Below are 18,925 nucleotides of genomic sequence, written 5' to 3' on the forward strand. Positions count from 1 at the left end.
CTTTCCCAACTTCTTCAAATTTATTCTTATTTTCTCTGTTTATGTGCTGGTCAATTGTTTACAGTTTTTTGAACCTTTATCCTTTCCCCTTTATCTCTGAATTACCTCAGTGTATCACAGCTACAATGCATATTCAAATTTCAATCCATTAAACTGCTTAAACTCTCAGCTCCACTGTAAAATAAATACATGTAACATTCACATTTGTAAGCATCAAGTCAAATAAAAAAACAGTAATAAATTCAAGCAGCAATCACTTCTCAAGTGTAGCAATTTATTTGAGTCACAGCCTTGTCGTAAAACTCTACTAATAAAAGTGTATTTATGATGTGAATTTAAATAATACTCAAATACATTCAACTTTGCTCTTAATTTAAAAAGTCAACTGAAACACTCTTGAGATGCCCCTGAGGTTTAAGTGAAATGCTTGTTCGTCTGTATATTCACAGTCTGGCAAAGAGCTAAACATTCTCATGCTTCAATAAATACTGCCGAGACTATTTGGCACAAATGACAATAAATGTTTGTCTTTAAACGCCGTGAACACAAACACACCCGTGTGACCTGGTCGGGCTGGGAAGAGTCCCCACTATCTCCCATGAGTCCAGCTCAGGGTCATATTTCTCAATGCTTTGCAGATAAGTCCCTTTTGAGTAGCTGTATCCCCCCGTCACATAGATACAACCGTTTATTACCGCGGCCCCGCACTCCATCCTCCTCTCCTTCATCACTGATATCGACCTCCACTCGTCTCTCTCGGGGTCGTAGCAGTCCGCGATGGTCGTCTGTCCCCCCACCAAATACAGCTTGTTGTTGAGAGACACAGAACACAGCCCGTACTCTGAAAACACAGGATGTCCGGTCAGTATTCGTCATGCCGATGCTCCTTTTCCACCTCATACTGTATTTTCCATACCTGGATGAGGACTTATTGTGATGATAGTCCACTCGTTGACATCTTGTCTGTACACCTGGATCTTTTCATAAGTGCAGCTTCCTCTGTACCCGTAGTGGCCTCCGGTCACATAGATCCTATCTCCCATTACACATGCAGTGGCATTTCCTACACCTTCAGAGGAAACACATATTAAATGTGAACGGTTCATTGAATTTAATACGTGATGACTTAATCATGAGTTAATTGATTCTCTGGACAGTTACTCCACAGACCTTGTTCTAATCAGTTTCATGTAGGAGCTATTTTTATTTTTTTGTCAACTTTTATGTCTTCCTAACTACACCCTGCTCCCACCGTATCACTGCAAAGAAGTGAACGTGAATCTATCCAAATCTTTAAAGGGGAACTACTGTTTTTTACAACCTGGACCTTATTTCTAGCATAAAATACGATCGTTTACTCACCCATATAACTTCTGTGTCATTTGCACTCGTTCAGGAGATAATTAGATCAGTGTATATCCATATAGCGGGAGTGACTGGGACATCGAGATGCAGCCTCTAAATAACGCATTATCTGACATGAAACTCATTCATTTCGCCAATATTTTGTTATGATACGGTAATGATTTTCCCCGCTTAGTCAGGAGTTACCTGATATCATCATTTGGGGTCTGTAGGTCAATCTACAGACCCCAAATGATGATAACATGATGTCTTCTGACGGTCGGCTTGTTTACCTGTAATCTACTACTGCTATGATTCGTCCACAACCTCAGAAAAAGAAAAATATTCAGCCATGTTGCAAAAAACTAGCAGTAGCAAATGACACAAAAGTTATATGGGTGAGTAAACAATTGTATTTTATGCTAGAAATAAGGTCCAGGTTGTAAAAAACAGTAGTTCGCCTTGAAGTTAAATATCCACTTTTTCTTTTTTTCAGTTTTGAGGAAAATATCTGGTTGGAAAATATCAGCTGCCTTATGAGGTTGGATAAGGGTGATGATATTGAACCAAAAACTGCTAAGAGGAACATGAAACTAAATCAACAAACCAATAGATGTTGAAACACTCTGCAAACCAATCCCTAAGGTCTACCACTATATGTCTTCCCGAACTTTCAGCCATGTCTTATAGCCTTCATCAGGAGTTTGCTCAGTTGTCCTTAAATGGTGTGTGTGGCTTATAAAGAGCAGACTCCATGTCATGTTGCCTTAACAACTGAACAATCGCCATGACGACTGAGCAAACGTCACCTGCTTAAAGTTCAAAAAGAATTTTGAACTGCATTAGTTAACTTTATTATTTTGCAAACATGCAGTCAGTAATCAAAAGCTGATTCTCTGATATTTTTAGAAAACGCTTGATTTATCTAATTTCCAAGTTAATTCTTGACCCTGGAAACAGCTGTTACAAAACAGTCTCACTTAGAGTTCCACGTAGAAGCTGTTCAGGAGCTTTCAGTTAAATCACATGAACTTCATCAGCAGTCGGGAGGTAAAGAATGTGCTCTGAACCGTGGCTTTGAAGCTAATATGAGTAAGAGGCCTTTAAAGTGCTCAGAATAATCCACTAAACTGATTTCGTGGTGAGGCTGCTTTCTCAACCTTAATTTATCCATTTGTCCCTTTCTCCCCCTCTTCAGTTCATATAAGATTAGATAATAGTTTAGCATACCTTGGATCATCTTGGCCACAGGAAACCATTTCTTTTTTAAAGGATCATAAAACTCAGCCTCTCGCTCTGGAGCTCCTCCTCTGTAGCCTCCGATGGCGTAAACACAGCCATGCAAGGCCACGGAGCAATGGTAGTACCTGGCTGTGATCATGGGACAGCCCTCCGTCCATTCATCGTAGTCACAGTTATAAATCGAAACAGCATCCAGGGCCTCAACTGTGTTAGTCCTGTAACCCCCAGTCACATAGATATTTGCACCAAGTAAACTGACGCTGTAGCTCTCTCTTCCGTGTTCAGGCATGTCTTTTCCCTGCACCCATGTGTTGCTGATAGGATCCCAGATGTGAACCTCGCAAAGAGGGTGCCAGTAGTATCCTCCAATGATATACAGGTTAGAAGATATTTTTCCACCTGCAGACATCTCTTTGCCACTGGACCTTAAAGCCTGAATCACCATAGATTTTAATTTCCCATCATCTTTGTTCATTAAGTATTGTCTGTGCACCTCAAACGTCGCCTTGAAGTAAATCTCATCCAGATCCAGATGGACGGAGTGCAGCAGGTCTGAAACGTACTGAATGCGATTGTCCAAGTCGTGGGTTACCCATCTGACCACAGCATCTATCAACACCTCGTCTCTCTGAACAGTGAGGACAAGAGCGGCCAGAACGGACCTCATCTTCTCGAGGTCCAACTCGGTGAACTCCTCCTGCTGTATGAGCTCAGTGAACCTGCACAGCATCACTCTGCGGGCCTCCCTCTCCAGCCCGGGACACAGGTGCAGCTCGGCAAAAGCGTGCATGCCCAGGCAGTTGTCCACATCCAGGAGGCGAATGAGAAACTCCTCGCAGGCTTGCTTGACTGAGATAAACTGCAGGAGGTCCGCAGCCTCCAGCAGGCTCTGCACGTTGCTCTCAGTGATGCTCACCTGAGCTGTGTACACATAATTCACCAGAGCACCCAGGACAGAGCAGTCCACCCCGGTCAGTTTGATGACGCTTTTTGACCTCTCCCTCATGTCTGCTGTGAACATGACTTTGAAATAGGAGCTGCGGGCTGACAGCAGCGCCCTGTGGCAGTGAAACACCTGTCCGGACTCGCCACATTGCAGGGTAACGTCAGTGAACAGGCCGTTCAGGTAGAAATGCCTGAGAGCATCCAGGAGCTCTGCTGGATGGTCACCATCACAGAAGTCGTATGTGTAGATCTCTGCTTGTTTATGTGACATGATTTCTGGAAGAAAAAAAAAAAATGAAAACACATATGACTTTAAAAATACACGATAGTAGGCTGAAAAAATCAAAGCAAAATCGTGCCCCAGGCGACGCAGACGTCCCCGTATTTGCGTTTTAATCCATGATCAGAAGGCTACATTCAAGCAGAGATACTGCAGGCTTACCTCTCATCCTATTTCCATGGATGACCTGAGATTTTCGCCACTGACGCTCCGCGGTGTCCTCCAAAACACACGAACCTCAATTTAGCTCTCGCAGGACGGACAGTCGCAGACGCAGCTCGATCCTATTTTGGTATTTGTGTGCTTCGTCCATCCTCCCCCTCCTCCTCCTCCTCCTCTCCTGCACTGCACGCTCTCAACAGCAGGTCCTTGACAAAACCAAGCAACCTTTCAGAGGAATCACCCAACACCGCTATTTTCTCCCGGAGCCTAAATATAAACCACCGTCCACAGTCCCGTGACGCGCTCTCGGACGGCGCATTAGTGTGCCCAACAGGCGGAGGGGCACCAACGGAATACAAATCTTACACAAATGAGCGTTGCCTTCAATACAGCACGACAAGGAGCCACTGCACTGCTCCATTCATGTATTTTTTCCCCCCCCTCCTCTCTCACCAAGCATTCTTATCGTTGCCATGGTATTTTGAACCCAGTTTCCAATGTGGACAAGGCTTTAATCTAATCCTAACGAGGATTAACTGCACAATGCGCCATATTCCTGCAGGACATCTCAGATATGTGAACTGATTTACGCTAAGCAAAGTGTAAAAATGAAATGTGCACAAGTATAATGTTTTAAAAAAATCATTAAACGTGCAATTAGACTTGTCTACTTTTAAATATTTGTAGTACTTTTACATGTACAATCTACAAAACAGCTGTCACTTAATAGATTTTCATTATGTACACCTCTACCATTTAATCTAAGAGCTCATAAATCTCATGAGACACGCAAATGCAACATTGAAAAATTAAAAATATGGATCATTGCATCATATTTTTTTATACCTTTGCTTTAAAGGGTCAAACAACAAACTGAACAGCAGACAACAATTAAACATTTTATTAAGTTTTCGCTCATAAAACACTGGACACACTGGAATGTTATCAAAATACAAACTGTAAACTTCAAGTGTTCAACTTCTAAACAAGTTGTTAGCTGTAAACACAAAGACCGAGACAGATCAAGTGTATTAAGACATTTTTCGCTGAAAAGGTTTTCAGATACTGAAGGTTATATTCTGGGAATGGTGGGAGTGCTGCTACTGTCGTTCAAACGCTGAGCTGCGCCGCATCCGCGACCAGAGGCTTCAAGGCACCGAGATCTGGCAGCACAGAGGACAGCCCCACACAATACCACAGATCCCCGCTGCGGTCTGCAGGAGCGCTGAAGGACTGGATCTCCACTCCCTCAGCAGCCAACACTCCTGAACAGAGAACAATTGAGGAGAGAAAATGAGGACGGCTTTGTAGAAAAAGAACCTCTGAACACTGCAATTTAACGCTCGTAACTCAGTCATCTAAATGAACCGTCTGAAACCGGCAGCGGGAGAAAATATTGTTCTAAGTTTTGGCCACAATGAGAATAAGACATGCTTTCACTGCAAAAACACAATTTAAATTTACTGCCACCATTTTCAACAAACCCTAATGGTTACTTAAGAGCACTTAGCAGAAGAGCATCATTTCCATTTATTTGAATTGGGGATATAGTGTAAACAACAACATTTTTTTGTTTAGGGTTCAGCTTCAAAATTTGTTGTTCCATGGGAACCAGTGACGTCACGGGTTTACAAGCTGTTGCACCATAGATTTCTAGTCTCCACCTCAGGGAATTTAGAGATGGCACAACAGTATTACTCCTCTCTTGGATGTTAGTGAGCAGGGGACCTTCTTCCAGATCCCAGAGATGAATTGGAGGAGACAACCAAGACCAAGAGAGCAGATGAGGACTGAAGGCTGGATTATGCTTCCGCGTAGTGACCGCGTAGTGATCACGCAATGGTCACGCAATGGCCACGCAGTTGCTTGGACGCAGTCGTGAGACCGTGATGGTTCTGCGTGGGGTTTACGTGTCGAAATGCATGCCACACCGGTAGAGGGCGCTATGATTTTTTGTGACCGACCGACCGAGACTCTTGTGACGTATCTCGCCTCGTATAGTTATTTACCTTCCGGCTTTTGTCGTAGTCACAGTGAACGATGGACACCGAGACAGAGAGACTGGCGTTGGAGCTCCAAATTATTGAAGCAGAGGAAGAAATACTTATATTGCAAATTAGGGCACGACAAAGGAGATTTATGAGTGTTTATGAGTGGAAACCGGAAAAGCGGTCTCCAGCGGATGTAGTAAGCGGACCAATCACAGCCAATGCCGCTGCGTTGCTGCTGCGTTGCTGTTGCGTCGCCTCGACGCGCGTCGAGAATTTTTGGGAGGTGCACGTCTGGCCCTTGCGTAGGACGCACGGGGGTCTGCAAGGACGTAATAGGTCCGTACGCACGGACGCGCTGTGTCAACGCGGAAGCATAATTTGGGCTTGAGTAAGTAAAATTACTTTTGTCACATTTGGCCCACAAAATCATAGGTACAGGATAGGGGTGATGATATGTGACTAAGTTTAACAAGTAGTTTTTTCTTTCAGTTGCATTAAAGTTATGTACACTGGAAAGACTTTACAAACTGATGCTAGTGTATGCTAGTTGTATCCATTCAGTCCAAGTCCAGTTTGTTAGGCTGCCTTTTTATTTGGACCGGTGTAGCTGTTCTTACCAGCCACTGAGGACAGGAGCTGAGGGCTGGCAGAGGCCTTGAAGAACAGTAGATTTCCAGTGAGAGAGATGGGCTGTCTGAACACGCTGTCACTCAGCTCCAGCAGCACTGGCACGCCACCCTGAACTGAACCGCTGGCTTTGTAGCTGCAGCCGCCGGCCACGATCTCCACCTTACACACGCCTTCAGCTGCCCCGTCAGATGCCCAGTGGGACTGGCTCACCTGAAGAGGGAGACAGTTGGATGAAACGATTCATTTTCCTCGACACACCATCACTGTTGTCATGAGTGACAGATTGAGCTGATTTGCTACCGTGATTCCAGTCTCCTTGGCCAGGCTCAGGGCGTTGATGAGGTTTGGGCAACATCCAGATTCGCTGAGAAGTCCAACCAGTACAGCTGAAGTCATGTACCCAGTGGAGGACTTCATGCAGTCCCCTGGTTTGTAGAAAAAGGTCATAGTGTGAAGTGCCTGCTCTAGCAAGTCAAACGGATTTTCAAAATTGACTACAGCGGCTTTGCCTGTTTCACAATAACACCACTAGAGGGAGAAAAATGACTTCCTAAAATATCATCTTCCTATGACCTGATTTCCCCCCCCCCCGGTGACAGGTTAAGCAAACTGGTTGGACCAGTAATTTTACCTTGAGTAGCGATCTGAACACGTGTGAATGGTTTCTTAGAAGCACTGCAAGACTGAAGCACGGCTCCAACGGCTTCTCCAAGTTTGATCAGCTGGTGAGATTCCTGGGAGAACGTGCTGGCCAACACCTGTGCATTCACCTGCACAAAGAGATAAGAGAGAAAGGGTTGATCCGCGCACTTTTTATTTAATAAGTACTCATGGTGAGGCATTAGGTTTCATACAGAGGCAGGATTACAGAGACGAGAACTTTTAGTCAATCCAGTGGTATTTTGTACAAAGAGTATCTTTTTCATCACAAACAAATGAATTTACGACTGAAACTTTATAGATTGCTGACCCTGGAAACTGCAGTTTAAAAAGCAATCTGACAATAAAGTCAGACGACGTGAATTCCAAGCTCAAGACCAAACCGTCAATCAAATGTTTAAAACAACATAGATAAGAATCCTTGAAAAATGCGGGATGGTCGTTTGTAATGAGCAAACGCTCTGAAGTGCCAATACTAATGGAGCATGAAGTGAGATTATTTTTTCAACCTGTTGTTTTTAACCACTGTTTTAAAGAGAGGACAAGATTATCCTAATCGTTATATCACACGCTGTAGTATCTGCGTAGAATAAAACGTCTAGCATGACCCTGACAAGTGGTGATCTGAGTCCAACATGACACGACACAGACAAACACCTGAATATTAGATTTCGTTTCCTCAAGCCCAGCCTGCGTGTTTTGTTGAAAACATGAATAAAATCCTCCCGGACCTGCTCAGACTAATCATAAAGACAGCTCTCAGCCATCTAGCGTATCAGGTGTCAGCTTGATCACAATACTTGAAACGTCTCACGGGACATCCTCTGGCTAATTTAGCGATGACGCATAATAAAGAACAATTTACACACATTGATTTCAAGAATGTGGAAAGACGATATCTCATACTCACACACCACAAATATTAACATTATAATTTCATAAAAATAGATTCTTTCAAAGCTCTTCATGTCGTTATGTTGTTCATGGTCATGTTGGGATTTAATTCAAATTAAATTCAGTGACTTGGCCACATGATGTGCGTTGACTTATGCTTTTTGAGATTCTTTTACAACTTACTGTATGTTGGAATTAAAAATTAGTCAAAATAATATGGATTATTATGCATTCATTTCATCTTGGTTTTGCAGCAAAATCTATGTTCTGCCAAGTACTTTGTCTAAACAGCACAAGACAACCGAGTATGACTTACTGCTCCAACCAGGTTATTGCCCTTCACCATGTCGACAATCTGCAGGGCGATGTCCTCCCCACATCGGGCCTGAGCCTCCTTCGTACTGGCTCCCAAGTGAGGACAGCTGATGACGCCGGGATGGTCCACGAGTGAGCGGTTCTTAGGTGGTTCCTGTGGCAAAAAGCACAAACACAGCAGCGACCCTTTCGTCAATATTAAAGAGCGATGAAAAGGCCGACATTTGATTTGTGAAAACACTGTCGGTACCATATGTCTACACAACTGACGCTGCTGTGGCTGTGATCTTACCTCAACGAAGACATCAAGTCCCGCTCCTCCACACTGTCCGGACTCCAAAGCTCTGAGCAGAGCGTCCTCATCAATGATGCCCCCTCTGGCACAGTTCACAACCTTCACTCCCTTCTTGCACTTTGCAAACGATTCATCATTGAGCAGACCTAGAACACAAAAGACATCTTAAATATAAATTCCACACCAGTGAGAGTGGCCCGCTTTAAGTATCTGCGGTCACCTCATGCGTCTCCACCTAGATCTATTTAGTGGTGTATATGCAAATAAACACTGTCATCATTTAGGGCGCAGAGGAATATTGTCATTGTTTCCAATTATTGCTACCCAACACTGTATCAGAACAAAGAACAGCTGTTTGTTGTGTGTGTCATGTCTAGGGGAGATGGCACATATTTTAGAACAAGCTTTAAGTCTCTCTCACTGATAGCACTCACATTAAGTTATTATTTATTTATTCATCTCATCTCCGAGCTGTTATTTATTTAGTAGCCCGACTCGCTTCTTTTCAGAATATGGGTCTGGTAACACACAAGTTGGATTTCATTATGTAGAAAAAAATAAGGTTTCTGTGATCTTCTGGCCACCGAGAGATGTGAACGAGGAAATACTATGATGGTTACATTTCTGGGGAGGTGCACGTTTGGTTGTGGCGTAGGGTGCACATCAGTGTAGCTCTGACACAGAAGCATTAGTCTGTTTTCAGTGTTAATGTTGTTATTCAATGAAAGGAACCAGGGTGCAGCTCACCAACAGTAGAGGGCATTAGGGGAGTATGAACAGTAATGTAGTCACACTGGGGCCAAAGCTGCTCCAGAGACATCTGCTCCACCCCCCAGCTGGCCGACACCTCAGGTGGAGTGATTGGGTCATAACCGATGGTCTGACAAGAAGAAGATAAAAATAAATCTTGTCATGTTTGTTTCCTTCAAGTACACCGTGAGCATCACTCATGCTGTGTAGTGTCGTTAATTACCTTCATGCCAAATGACTGCATTCTTGAGGCGACTTCCTTTCCTATTCTGCCGAGTCCAACTATTCCGAGCACTTTGCCATAAAGCTCTGCGCCCATGAACTGTAAAATCAGGAACACAATGATGAGCCCGGCAACACACTCTCTAAAACTGCACAGACCCAAGTGCCCCATCCGATTACTCACAACTGGATGAACAACGGGGCCAACCATGCAACAGTAATTGCTTTATATGCCAAGAGCAAACAGTCATTCAAACAGAGCACGGGAGCAAACGAAAAATCCCCGCTCACCTTTTTCCGATCCCAGTTCCCTTGTTTCATCGACATCGCAGCTTGAGGAACATTTCTGAAATCAGAATGGCATTTTTAGCAATTTGGTGTAATTAAAATCACTAAGCGTGTTGACAATTGCTCGAAAAAACAAAACAGGATTCAACTTGCCTTGAGAGGCTCATCAGCAGGGCACATGTGAGCTCGGCAGCACTGATCGTGTTACCACTCGGCGTGCTGGAGAAAACAGTGAACGGAGAGTGAATTATTTTGAAGCTGCTCAGGCAATCGAGCTTGTGCACATACCGGAGACTTACTTCATGACGATAATGCCCTTTTTGGTGGCAGCGTCAACATCCACATTGTCCACACCGGTCCCAGCTCTCCCAATGATTTTGAGGTTATCGGCAGCACTGATAACATCAGCAGTCACCTTGGTCGCAGATCTAACCACGAGTCCATCGTAGTCCTAAGAAAAACACATAGCTTATATTAGTGTCTTTTTCCGCAGTTAATCTACTCAATGGCATTTGTTTGGTCATTTGCACCACAGCAGCAACAGAATCTCAGATAATAAGAGGCCTTAAATCACAGATCGTGATCTATGGCACGTTTGACTTGACAGATTAAGTACTCAAATAAATCAGTTTATTTCAGCACACGGTGAGTATCTAAACCACTGATGAGCACTAACTGTTAACGCCTGATCTGCATGAGTGAACCGTAGCCTATATTTATACCAGATCATACTTTGTAACTATGGAAACATGCACACACTTCAGCTTTTTCCCTGCATATTACTATATCAGAAAATGAGAGGGAGTTAGCTTCACACAGCTTTGTGTTTAGGATCACACAGACCAGCCTTCGCTCCCCATGCGGATCAATAGCATGACCTGGTCAACAGGTCACCGCTGTTCCTCCCTCGGACCACTTTTGATAGGTGCTGACCACTGCAGACGGTCAGAGTCGCTCATATCCTTCCACTGCATCAACTCCGAGGACAAAATGTTCACTTGCTGCCCACTACATCCCACCCACTGACAGATGCTGCACGATAAGATAATCACAGTTACTCATTTCACCCGTCAGTGGTCATAATATCATGGCTGACTGCTGTAATGTTTTCAGATTTCATCTTTGTCTGGACCAAATGAACATTACTTTTTTGTGTTGCTTGTAACCAGATGAGAGGCCCTGGTTATACAAAAGGGGGAACACAGCTCACTTTTGGCCCCAGGGCGCAACAGAAATTTACACCAGCCCTGAATCTAGTGCACACTTCACTACACTGAGTATCTACAAGAACAACTCACTTTTGACGCACGGATTCTAATCTAATTTGTGCAAATGTTTACTTTACGCACAGGATCCGCTCTGAGCTGATAAAAAAGCTGCTAGCCTGCTGCATGTGTAGCAGTGATGGGAGCAAAATCTGGGATGAGTTGCATCAGCTATCCAATGGGCGGTACTTATCCAAAAACCTATTGGCACACCTCAATCAGACAGAAACGTGTCTGGATCGGTGATTCGTTGGCGAAAATCAAACGGTATACCCCACCTGGATTAAAATTAATAAGAGCGCAGAAACGACTTTATTTCTGCCTTTTATGAGAGTTTTCGTGCGCAAAGACTGAAAACCCTTCAATCTAAAGCGACTAAACTTTGCTGAAACCTGCTGCACGTTGCACAAACACACACAAAACTACACCCAGTGCATGTGAAGCACGTTGTGTAACACAGCACAGAGTGCCAACCTCACCTTAATCTCCGCGAGTAATTCATCCTTCTTCATGTTCTGCTTTTCCGTAACTCGGATGCCATTTTCCTCCAGAATCGCCTTGCAGCGAGGGTCCACACTCTCACTGATCAACACCGTTTTGATGCAGATCGGGGCCATCTTGAGGGGTTTCTCTACGGGTCGTTTGTTGGAGGGCCACCGCCGGGTGTTGACTGGTTGATGCCTTGGTGAAGTGATGGACACGAAGGAGTTCCTGTGGTCCCTCTGTTGGTTTTGAATGGTCGTCTCGGAGTTGAGACGGCCCCCTTTTGAGTGGATCCGCCTCCCCAGCATCTCCTGCTCTGACGCAACCCCGATCAGCCACAACATTAAAACCACTGACAGGAGAAGTAAATAACATTGGCCATCTTGTGACAGTTCAGTGTTCTGCTGGGAAACATTTGGACCTGGCATTCATGTGGATGTTACTTAGACATGTACAACCCACCTAGACCACACCAACCCCCCCCCCCCCCCCCCCCCCCCCCTCCAACCCATACGACCCAAAGGCCCCCACTAACAACATCCTGTTGCCAGACACTACGGGCCACCCTCAGAAGGCCCGTGTCCATTCTCTGATAAGTCACAACTAGAGGGCATTAGGGGAGTATGAACAGTAATGTAGTCACACTGGGGCCAAGAGACATCTGCTCCCCAACTAACAACATTGGGGCCCGTGTCCATTCTCTGATGAGTCACAACTGTTTTGGAGGCACAAGGGAGACCTGCACAATATTAAGAAGGTGGTCATAATGTTATGCCTGATCAGTGTCAAATGAAATGTGAAAAGGGCAGCATGAAATAATGATAAAGAGCCTTTATTTGTCATTATATTATACAAGTATCATATAACGAGGTTGCATGGTCAGACATGGAGGGTTGGCCCTGAGCCGCTGCACTCGCACACGCCGCCACTGTGGGCCAACCTGACCGGGGCCTAACACCTAGCATGTTTTGATGATGGGAGGAAACCAGAGTGCCCGGAGAAAACCCACGCAGACACGGGGAGAACATGCAAACTCCACACAGAAACCACTACCGCTACCCACTGTGCCACCGTGCTGCCCCAGTAAATCAGTAAATCTTCATCTCATCATCACAGTACAACACGGACACAGCATTTGTAGCTGTTTGAGAGGATGCCAGTTTCAGTTTGTGGGTAGTTTAGCAATGCATTATGTTTTATAAACGGATCATGTGTAAAATGTTAGAAAGGAACAATATTTGGCTCTAAAATGTGCTGAAATTGAAGAATAAATATTGAGAAAATACCTCAGAACTTTAGACTGTAATGTCTGAAGTAGAAAAGTGAAAGAAAACGGAAGCGTTTTCTGATGATTCTCTTGTGATCAACATGACGTCTAGTCAGATGGCCAAAATGCCTCACTCTGGTGTCAGCAGACCAAAGATCCTCCTCCGAGTAGAGTCTCCCACATGCCACTGAGTGAACTCCAGTTAAGATTTCATTGATCTTTGCCTCTCTCCTACAAAGCTTTGGCTGGTGTATAGCCAGTCTGCAGAGTCCTTCAGAGTAGCCATCCGTGTCTTAATGGCCTTCAGCAGTATAGGTTATTCTGGCCTAATTTTTGCTTCTCATTTTAAGCCTTCAATTCGCTCCTCCTACCAGAATGAAGAGTTTTCCTCACCCCCAAAAAGATGTCTTTCTCCATAGTTTATTTTATATTATTTTATTGTTGTTTGATTGTGCTGAGTTCATTCCTCATAGTTTTAGGTTTACATCTATTCTGTTTGGTTCATTTTGCATTATCCTTAAAATCATCATAAAAAAGTTTCTTTGTGGACCAGATCGTATTAAGACACTGAAATTAAATAAAGTATAGGTATTTTAAACATGTTAATGTGTGTCAGTAAGTCAAGTCAGGCAAGTCCTAATTTAACAGATGCTGTTCAGCACCTGACTCATTAGGCGGCACATGACAGCCTCTTTATTTCAGTGCTGGCTCAGTAATTTAACACAACTGTCTCAGGACTACGGCTCTGTCGGCTTGTAGTACAAGATTTAAACGCACATAATATGTTTTGTGTGTGTCATTGTGTGTGTGTAGTGTCATTATATGTCGACTTCCTGTAATGGACGGCTTCCTCCATCCATTACTTTGAACAAGAACAGCCAAGTAATAAAGGGAAAAAAATGCACACAGGCTTATTAGATGATTCATGGCCTTGAAGGCACAAATTCAAACTCAAGTAATCAATAAATAATACAATCTTAAGAAGGGCTCTGGTTTATTACTTGATCACTCTGATCATGTCACTTAATATTCTTCTTCTGTGGTGCATGTTATTAGACACATTTTTGAATATATTAGCACAAATGTGATTGATCTGATTAAGAAAGGAGCATTAGACTTTAGACTTAGACTTAGATAAACTTTATTGATCCACAAGAGAAATTGCTTGGTCACAGTAGCTTAGTTAAAACATAAAAACACTCTTAATAACCACAAGTAAAAGAAAGTTATATAGAAAATTATACACATTGGAAGATAGTAAGGTGCATTAACAAAAATAACATGGAGTTATCTGTTACAGAAAGGTGAGTTGTTGTACAGATGGATAGAGTAGGGTATGAAAGACATCCTGTAGCGTTTGAGCTGGATCAGTCTGTTGGAGAATGAGCTCCGCTGCCCCTTTATTGTCTGGTGTAGTGGATGAGATGGATTGTCCCTGATGGAGAGCAGTTTGTCCAGTGTCCTCCTGTCCCTCACTGAGACAAACATCCCCAACTCACTGCCAATAACACAATGACCAGCCTTTCGTATCAATTTGTCGATCCTACTCATGTCAGGGACTCCAGATTGCTCAGTATTTTATTATTGTTTTCTGCAGACAAGCACAGGAATAATGTAGTTGGATCTGCTCCATAAAAAACACACCTTTGACCTCTGTTTAAATTTTTGTAACGGTTATCTTTAATATTCTGGCAGGGTGGGATGGCTACAATCACACAATCTTTTCTTACAGAAGACATTTTGAGGCACCAGAGTAGGAAACACACCAGTGTTACTATGGCACTGTTCAAGAAAAGGTCAATATTTAAACTTGCACTTGTACGCTTGTGATAAGTCAGTGAGTTTAGTGGAAAAGACCTCCTTTGAACAGATGAGACAGATCTGTGAAAAAATGATATTACTGATTTAATTTGCTATCATTTTGATTTGAATATTTTTTTTCTTTTCATGATTATTTACTTTTAGACCACCCCTCACAAAATCAATAGTTTAATTATAAATTGAAGGATAACAATATGTCCGAAGTTTAAATATTGGTTAAAAGTTACATTGTGACCTGCACTAACCCCAAAACACCTTATTTAAGATTTATTTATTTTTTATAAGAGATCTATTTTGTTTCACTGAAGACAAAATACTTTATTTTTTTCCAGAGATGGATACACACAGTTAAAAATATACTTTTTTGTGAATTGAAGTTCGTGACAAGGAGTACACAGCGCCACCTTCCGGTATTTAGAGGAAAAGCTTCTGATTGGCTCAGCCGTTGCCTGGATACAACGCAACAAATGCGGAGTTCAGCTATTTGTATCCCGACTAACGTTAGCTAACCACAGTTACAAAGTTGTAGTTTTAACAGTTTTATTAATTTTCTTCAATTACTAGAGACAATACAGAATAAAAATGGCGACGGCGGTTCAGCAGGGACGTCGGAGAGGATCCAGTGAACGTGGTGAGAGCTAGGAAAGCACAGTTACTTACTCAGTGTAGCTAGCTGTTGAAGCAAACATGCTAACAGGCTGATTAGAGTCAGCACCAAAACTCAGAACAATGACAGTGGCCATGAATTAATCTGTACATAATGGTATACCTGGTATCTTGCCTATAAGATCCAGTACATTTCTTTCGTATAATGTTGTAGCAGTTTTCTGTTAAAATGTTTTTAGTGCAGTTTATTTAGAGAACAAATTCCACCACAGAAAATATGCAAGATACTGTACAGTAAGTTTAAACTGTGCATTAAGCTCCTCACGTGTCCAAATTATACAAACTGATGTTTCATATTCAAAGTTCCTTTAAAATGAATGTTTCCTGAATGTAGTGGCTCAATTCAAAAGTACTGTATGTCTCTTAACAGGGGAAGCTTTTAGAACAAGCCAACCACCAGACCTCCGACAAGTCACTGTCTTAAGGAATGCTGAATGGCAAAGGATTCAAAATGAACTGCGCCGGGTTAACAAAGAGAAGGAGAGCATGAGCGAGGCAGCTAGACAGAGAGAGGCCCTGCATCTGAGGTCACAAGAGGTGGTCAAACTGTGGTCCAACACCATCTCTGTAAGTTCCCCGTGCAGATTTCGTTTGCTTTAATAATTTCAGATGCGCCTTTTCGGTGGCAGGGAGCTGATTACACACGCTAGAGACTGTCATATCGTGTGTTTGCATCTAACGCAGGGTCAAAGGCAAAAGAAGCTGGAGGCAAAGAAGATCCGGGAGCAGATTGAGGAGGAGAAACGAAAATTGATTGATATAGAAGAAGCCAAATACAGGGAGCAAAAGAAGAAAGAAGCCATCGAGAAAGCCAGAACTCAGCTGTATTATCAAACCGACCGGGTCAAAGGATTGCATGTTAGTATGGCCGGAGCATTATTGTACATGTTACATTACATATTTGAAATAACAGATGATCATTTATAATTCCCGCAGCGAGCACTCTTGCTGACAGAGGTGCTGAAGGAGAGGGAGGCTCAGATTGAGCTAAAGCAACGGACAAAGAGTGCCACTAAAGACGTGGACAAAGGATATCTGGATATGGTGAAGGCCAGAGAGGAAGAAGCGTTGAGACGGGAGAAGGAGAAAGCGCTGCAGAAGAAACAAGAGAGACAGGCTGTTGCTGAAGACTTGAAAAAACAGTAAGACATATTGTTGTGGAGCTGTTTATATTGGTTTATTCGTCTGTTGTGTGTTAAAACTGTGTTAGAACATGCACTGAACATCCCAAGAATGCTTTTAGCAAAAACATTGTTTCAAATGAAAGAATATGATTCGTTTTCTTCAGAGTAAAGCAAAATGAGCTCATGAAAGAGCAATTGAAGCAGGAGAATAAGAAGTACGGAGAAGAAATCCAGCGCCTTCAAGAGCTCTATCTGTGGGAGCAAAGAACGGAGTCGGACAGACAAGCAAATCAGAAGAGAAACCTTATGCAGGCTCATCTGGTAGGGCCCTAACAGCAAAGGTTATAAAGGACACTTTAACTTTTTATGTTACTGATGTATTCTGTGAATTTTCAGGAGCATCTCAGCAACAGAGACCTCATAAGAGCAAGAGATGCACAAAAAGAGGAGGCTGAAGCAGAGCACAGGAAACTCTTCCTCTCTGCGAAACAAAAAATGATGAAGTTACGGAAAGAAAAAGAAAAAGAGATTTTTAGGTAAGACCTTAGCCAGTCACTAAATATCATTGTTCCGTCTTTTTGTGGCTGCTTGACTCACGATCAGTTATTTTATCCTTCAGAGAGGCTCAGATGCGCAGAGAGAGGGTCATGAGCAAACTGTCAGCTTCACAGCAGGATCAAACCGTCAGCGAGGAGCAGAGGATCGCCAAGGCTGTCGCTGAGCGGGATGCAAAACTGGCACAGCAGCAGCGGGAGGAGGAGGAGAAGAAGGCTGCGATGATGAAGTCAATCGCTGCACACAGAGAACTCATGGTAACACAAGCTGAGGCTTTTAATACGTTTCCTACGTTCTATAAATAAAGTTTCTAACCGGGATTGCGTTGTCATCACACCTGTTGCACATGCTTGTTTTCACCAGAGACGAGAAAAAGAGCAGAGGGAACAAATGGCCAAGCAGAACACTAGAGACACGCTGGAGGCCAAGAAAGAGGCTGACAGAATATTTACCGAGAAACAACAACTGAAGGCCCAGAAGCTCAGAGAACACGAAAAAAAATCGAAGGACTTCAATGCTGCGCAAATGGTAATGTTGACAACCTTAACCATATTATTTAAAAAGAAAAAAAGTGGTTTAAAAAGAAAAGATGGGCCTTGTCCTTGTGAGAGCAGATTTGTTTCTCTTTCATCTTTCAAACGCAGGCAGAGAAAAGCGCCAGGCTCCAGCAGCTCAGGAGAGACGGGTGCGACTTTGAAGCAAAGAACGCAGAGCTCATCGCTAAAGAGGAGAACAAGTTCCAGCAATACTCGCAGAGTGTCATCAGAGCAGCGGCAGAGGCCCAGCGAAATGTGTTTCCGCTTTGCAGAGCTACGAGGGAAGGTATCGGAGGAGGAAGCGGCCCCAGTTTTAGCGGAGTCAGGCCTAGTTATCTGGTTCAGGATTCTACCGGTGCTCAGATGCCCAAGTTTGTCTCTGGTGTCACAGAGAACATTAAAACCCTTCACGAGGCAGTAGATATTCAGGAGGCCAAGAGACGACTTGGATTCACGTGGTAGTAGTTCACGCCTGCAAATTTTAAACGTACCGAGTGTTTTGACGAGATGTACGTACATCCGCAATCACTCCCTCATGATCCATTGGGATTTCAGATACAAAGGAATTGTCATTATTTTTGCATAATCAAGTACAAATAGTGTACGTGGGACATGCTAGTGACATCTAAGCCGTCAAACATGGACTGTAATGTCCCTAGCTTATGTCATGTCTGGACCTGTCACTTGTCAGCCTGCATACCTCGTGTCTGGTCTTCTCAAAAGACCCAGAATACTTTACAAGTTGATCCTGCTCTGTCCCAAAACCATACAACACGCTTAATCGATTCAAGATTCCTTAAGTCTGCCTTAAATAGTCAAGTGCTTATTGAACAGACGCTTCCAGTGTTGGTTTTCAGCAGTCCGTGTCAGTCGAAATAAATTTTATTATAAAATTTTAAATACAAAATTCCAGCTCACCCAAGAATCACTGTTGGGAAAATACAACACGACAAATTTGTAATAAAAGATGACAGCTGTAGCCTCATATTAAGGTAAACTGAAATGTGTTTGTGCACAGAAAGGACGATGACTTATTAGCCGCGATCTCCTAATATTGAACATGGAGAGGATGAATGGTTACAGCAAGTGAAACCTGTTGATCAGATACTAATTCTGCAATTCAATTCTAAGCAGGTGAATGCATCATATTGCACTACATATTTTTTTGAGCAGAGAATGTGTACTATATA

General features: G+C 43.2%; 3 protein-coding genes across 3 annotated transcripts; 1 reads left to right on the forward strand and 2 right to left on the reverse strand.

The window, feature by feature from the left end:
* Window positions 1-323: 323 nt before the first annotated feature.
* Window positions 324-3,836, reverse strand: klhl23 (kelch-like family member 23). The gene is made up of 3 exons (XM_084544024.1): window positions 2,575-3,836; window positions 917-1,069; window positions 324-841 (listed from the first exon to the last, which is right to left on the reverse strand). Exons 1-3 carry the CDS (start codon window positions 3,800-3,802, stop codon window positions 531-533), a joined length of 1,692 nt encoding a protein of 563 aa, XP_084400150.1. The 5' UTR covers window positions 3,803-3,836; the 3' UTR covers window positions 324-530.
* Window positions 3,837-4,859: 1,023 nt separating this feature from the next.
* phgdh (phosphoglycerate dehydrogenase) lies at window positions 4,860-11,994 on the reverse strand. The gene is made up of 12 exons (XM_084545143.1): window positions 11,763-11,994; window positions 10,318-10,469; window positions 10,172-10,237; window positions 10,022-10,076; window positions 9,732-9,830; window positions 9,506-9,638; window positions 8,756-8,904; window positions 8,465-8,617; window positions 7,226-7,364; window positions 6,895-7,019; window positions 6,582-6,804; window positions 4,860-5,238 (listed from the first exon to the last, which is right to left on the reverse strand). The coding sequence occupies exons 1-12, from the start codon at window positions 11,898-11,900 to the stop codon at window positions 5,084-5,086; spliced, it is 1,587 nt and encodes a 528-aa protein (XP_084401269.1). The 5' UTR covers window positions 11,901-11,994; the 3' UTR covers window positions 4,860-5,083.
* Window positions 11,995-15,436: 3,442 nt separating this feature from the next.
* Window positions 15,437-18,552, forward strand: cfap210 (cilia and flagella associated protein 210; the record flags this gene model as incomplete). The annotated part of the gene is made up of 9 exons (XM_084544527.1): window positions 15,437-15,485; window positions 15,855-16,087; window positions 16,205-16,378; window positions 16,457-16,662; window positions 16,809-16,965; window positions 17,041-17,180; window positions 17,264-17,456; window positions 17,563-17,727; window positions 17,844-18,552. The coding sequence occupies 9 exons, from the start codon at window positions 15,437-15,439 to the stop codon at window positions 18,195-18,197; spliced, it is 1,671 nt and encodes a 556-aa protein (XP_084400653.1). The 3' UTR covers window positions 18,198-18,552.
* Between the last annotated feature and the right edge of the window lie 373 nt (window positions 18,553-18,925).

Source organism: Chelon labrosus (genome assembly GCF_963514085.1).
Source record: "Chelon labrosus genome assembly, chromosome: 5".
In the NCBI taxonomy this organism is placed as follows: domain Eukaryota; kingdom Metazoa; phylum Chordata; class Actinopteri; order Mugiliformes; family Mugilidae; genus Chelon; species Chelon labrosus.

What these genes read in the sequence shown, in the direction of transcription:
- klhl23 (XM_084544024.1), bottom strand. Translation starts at nt 3,802, where the DNA reads ATGTCACATAAACAAGCAGAGATCTACACATACGACTTCTGTGATGGT. An exon ending in TGTGGCCAAGATGATCCAAG is followed by an intron (nt 1,070 to 2,574) that starts GTATGCTAAACT and finishes TTTCCTCTGAAG; the next exon opens with GTGTAGGAAATGCCACTGCA. An exon ending in CACAATAAGTCCTCATCCAG is followed by an intron (nt 842 to 916) that starts GTATGGAAAATA and finishes CTGTGTTTTCAG; the next exon opens with AGTACGGGCTGTGTTCTGTG.
- phgdh (XM_084545143.1), bottom strand. Translation starts at nt 11,900, where the DNA reads ATGGCCCCGATCTGCATCAAAACGGTGTTGATCAGTGAGAGTGTGGAC. An exon ending in AAGGGCATTATCGTCATGAA is followed by an intron (nt 10,238 to 10,317) that starts GTAAGTCTCCGG and finishes TGTTTTCTCCAG; the next exon opens with CACGCCGAGTGGTAACACGA. An exon ending in CCTAATGCCCTCTACTGTTG is followed by an intron (nt 8,905 to 9,505) that starts GTGAGCTGCACC and finishes TTTGTGTTCTAG; the next exon opens with GTCTGCTCAATGATGAATCG.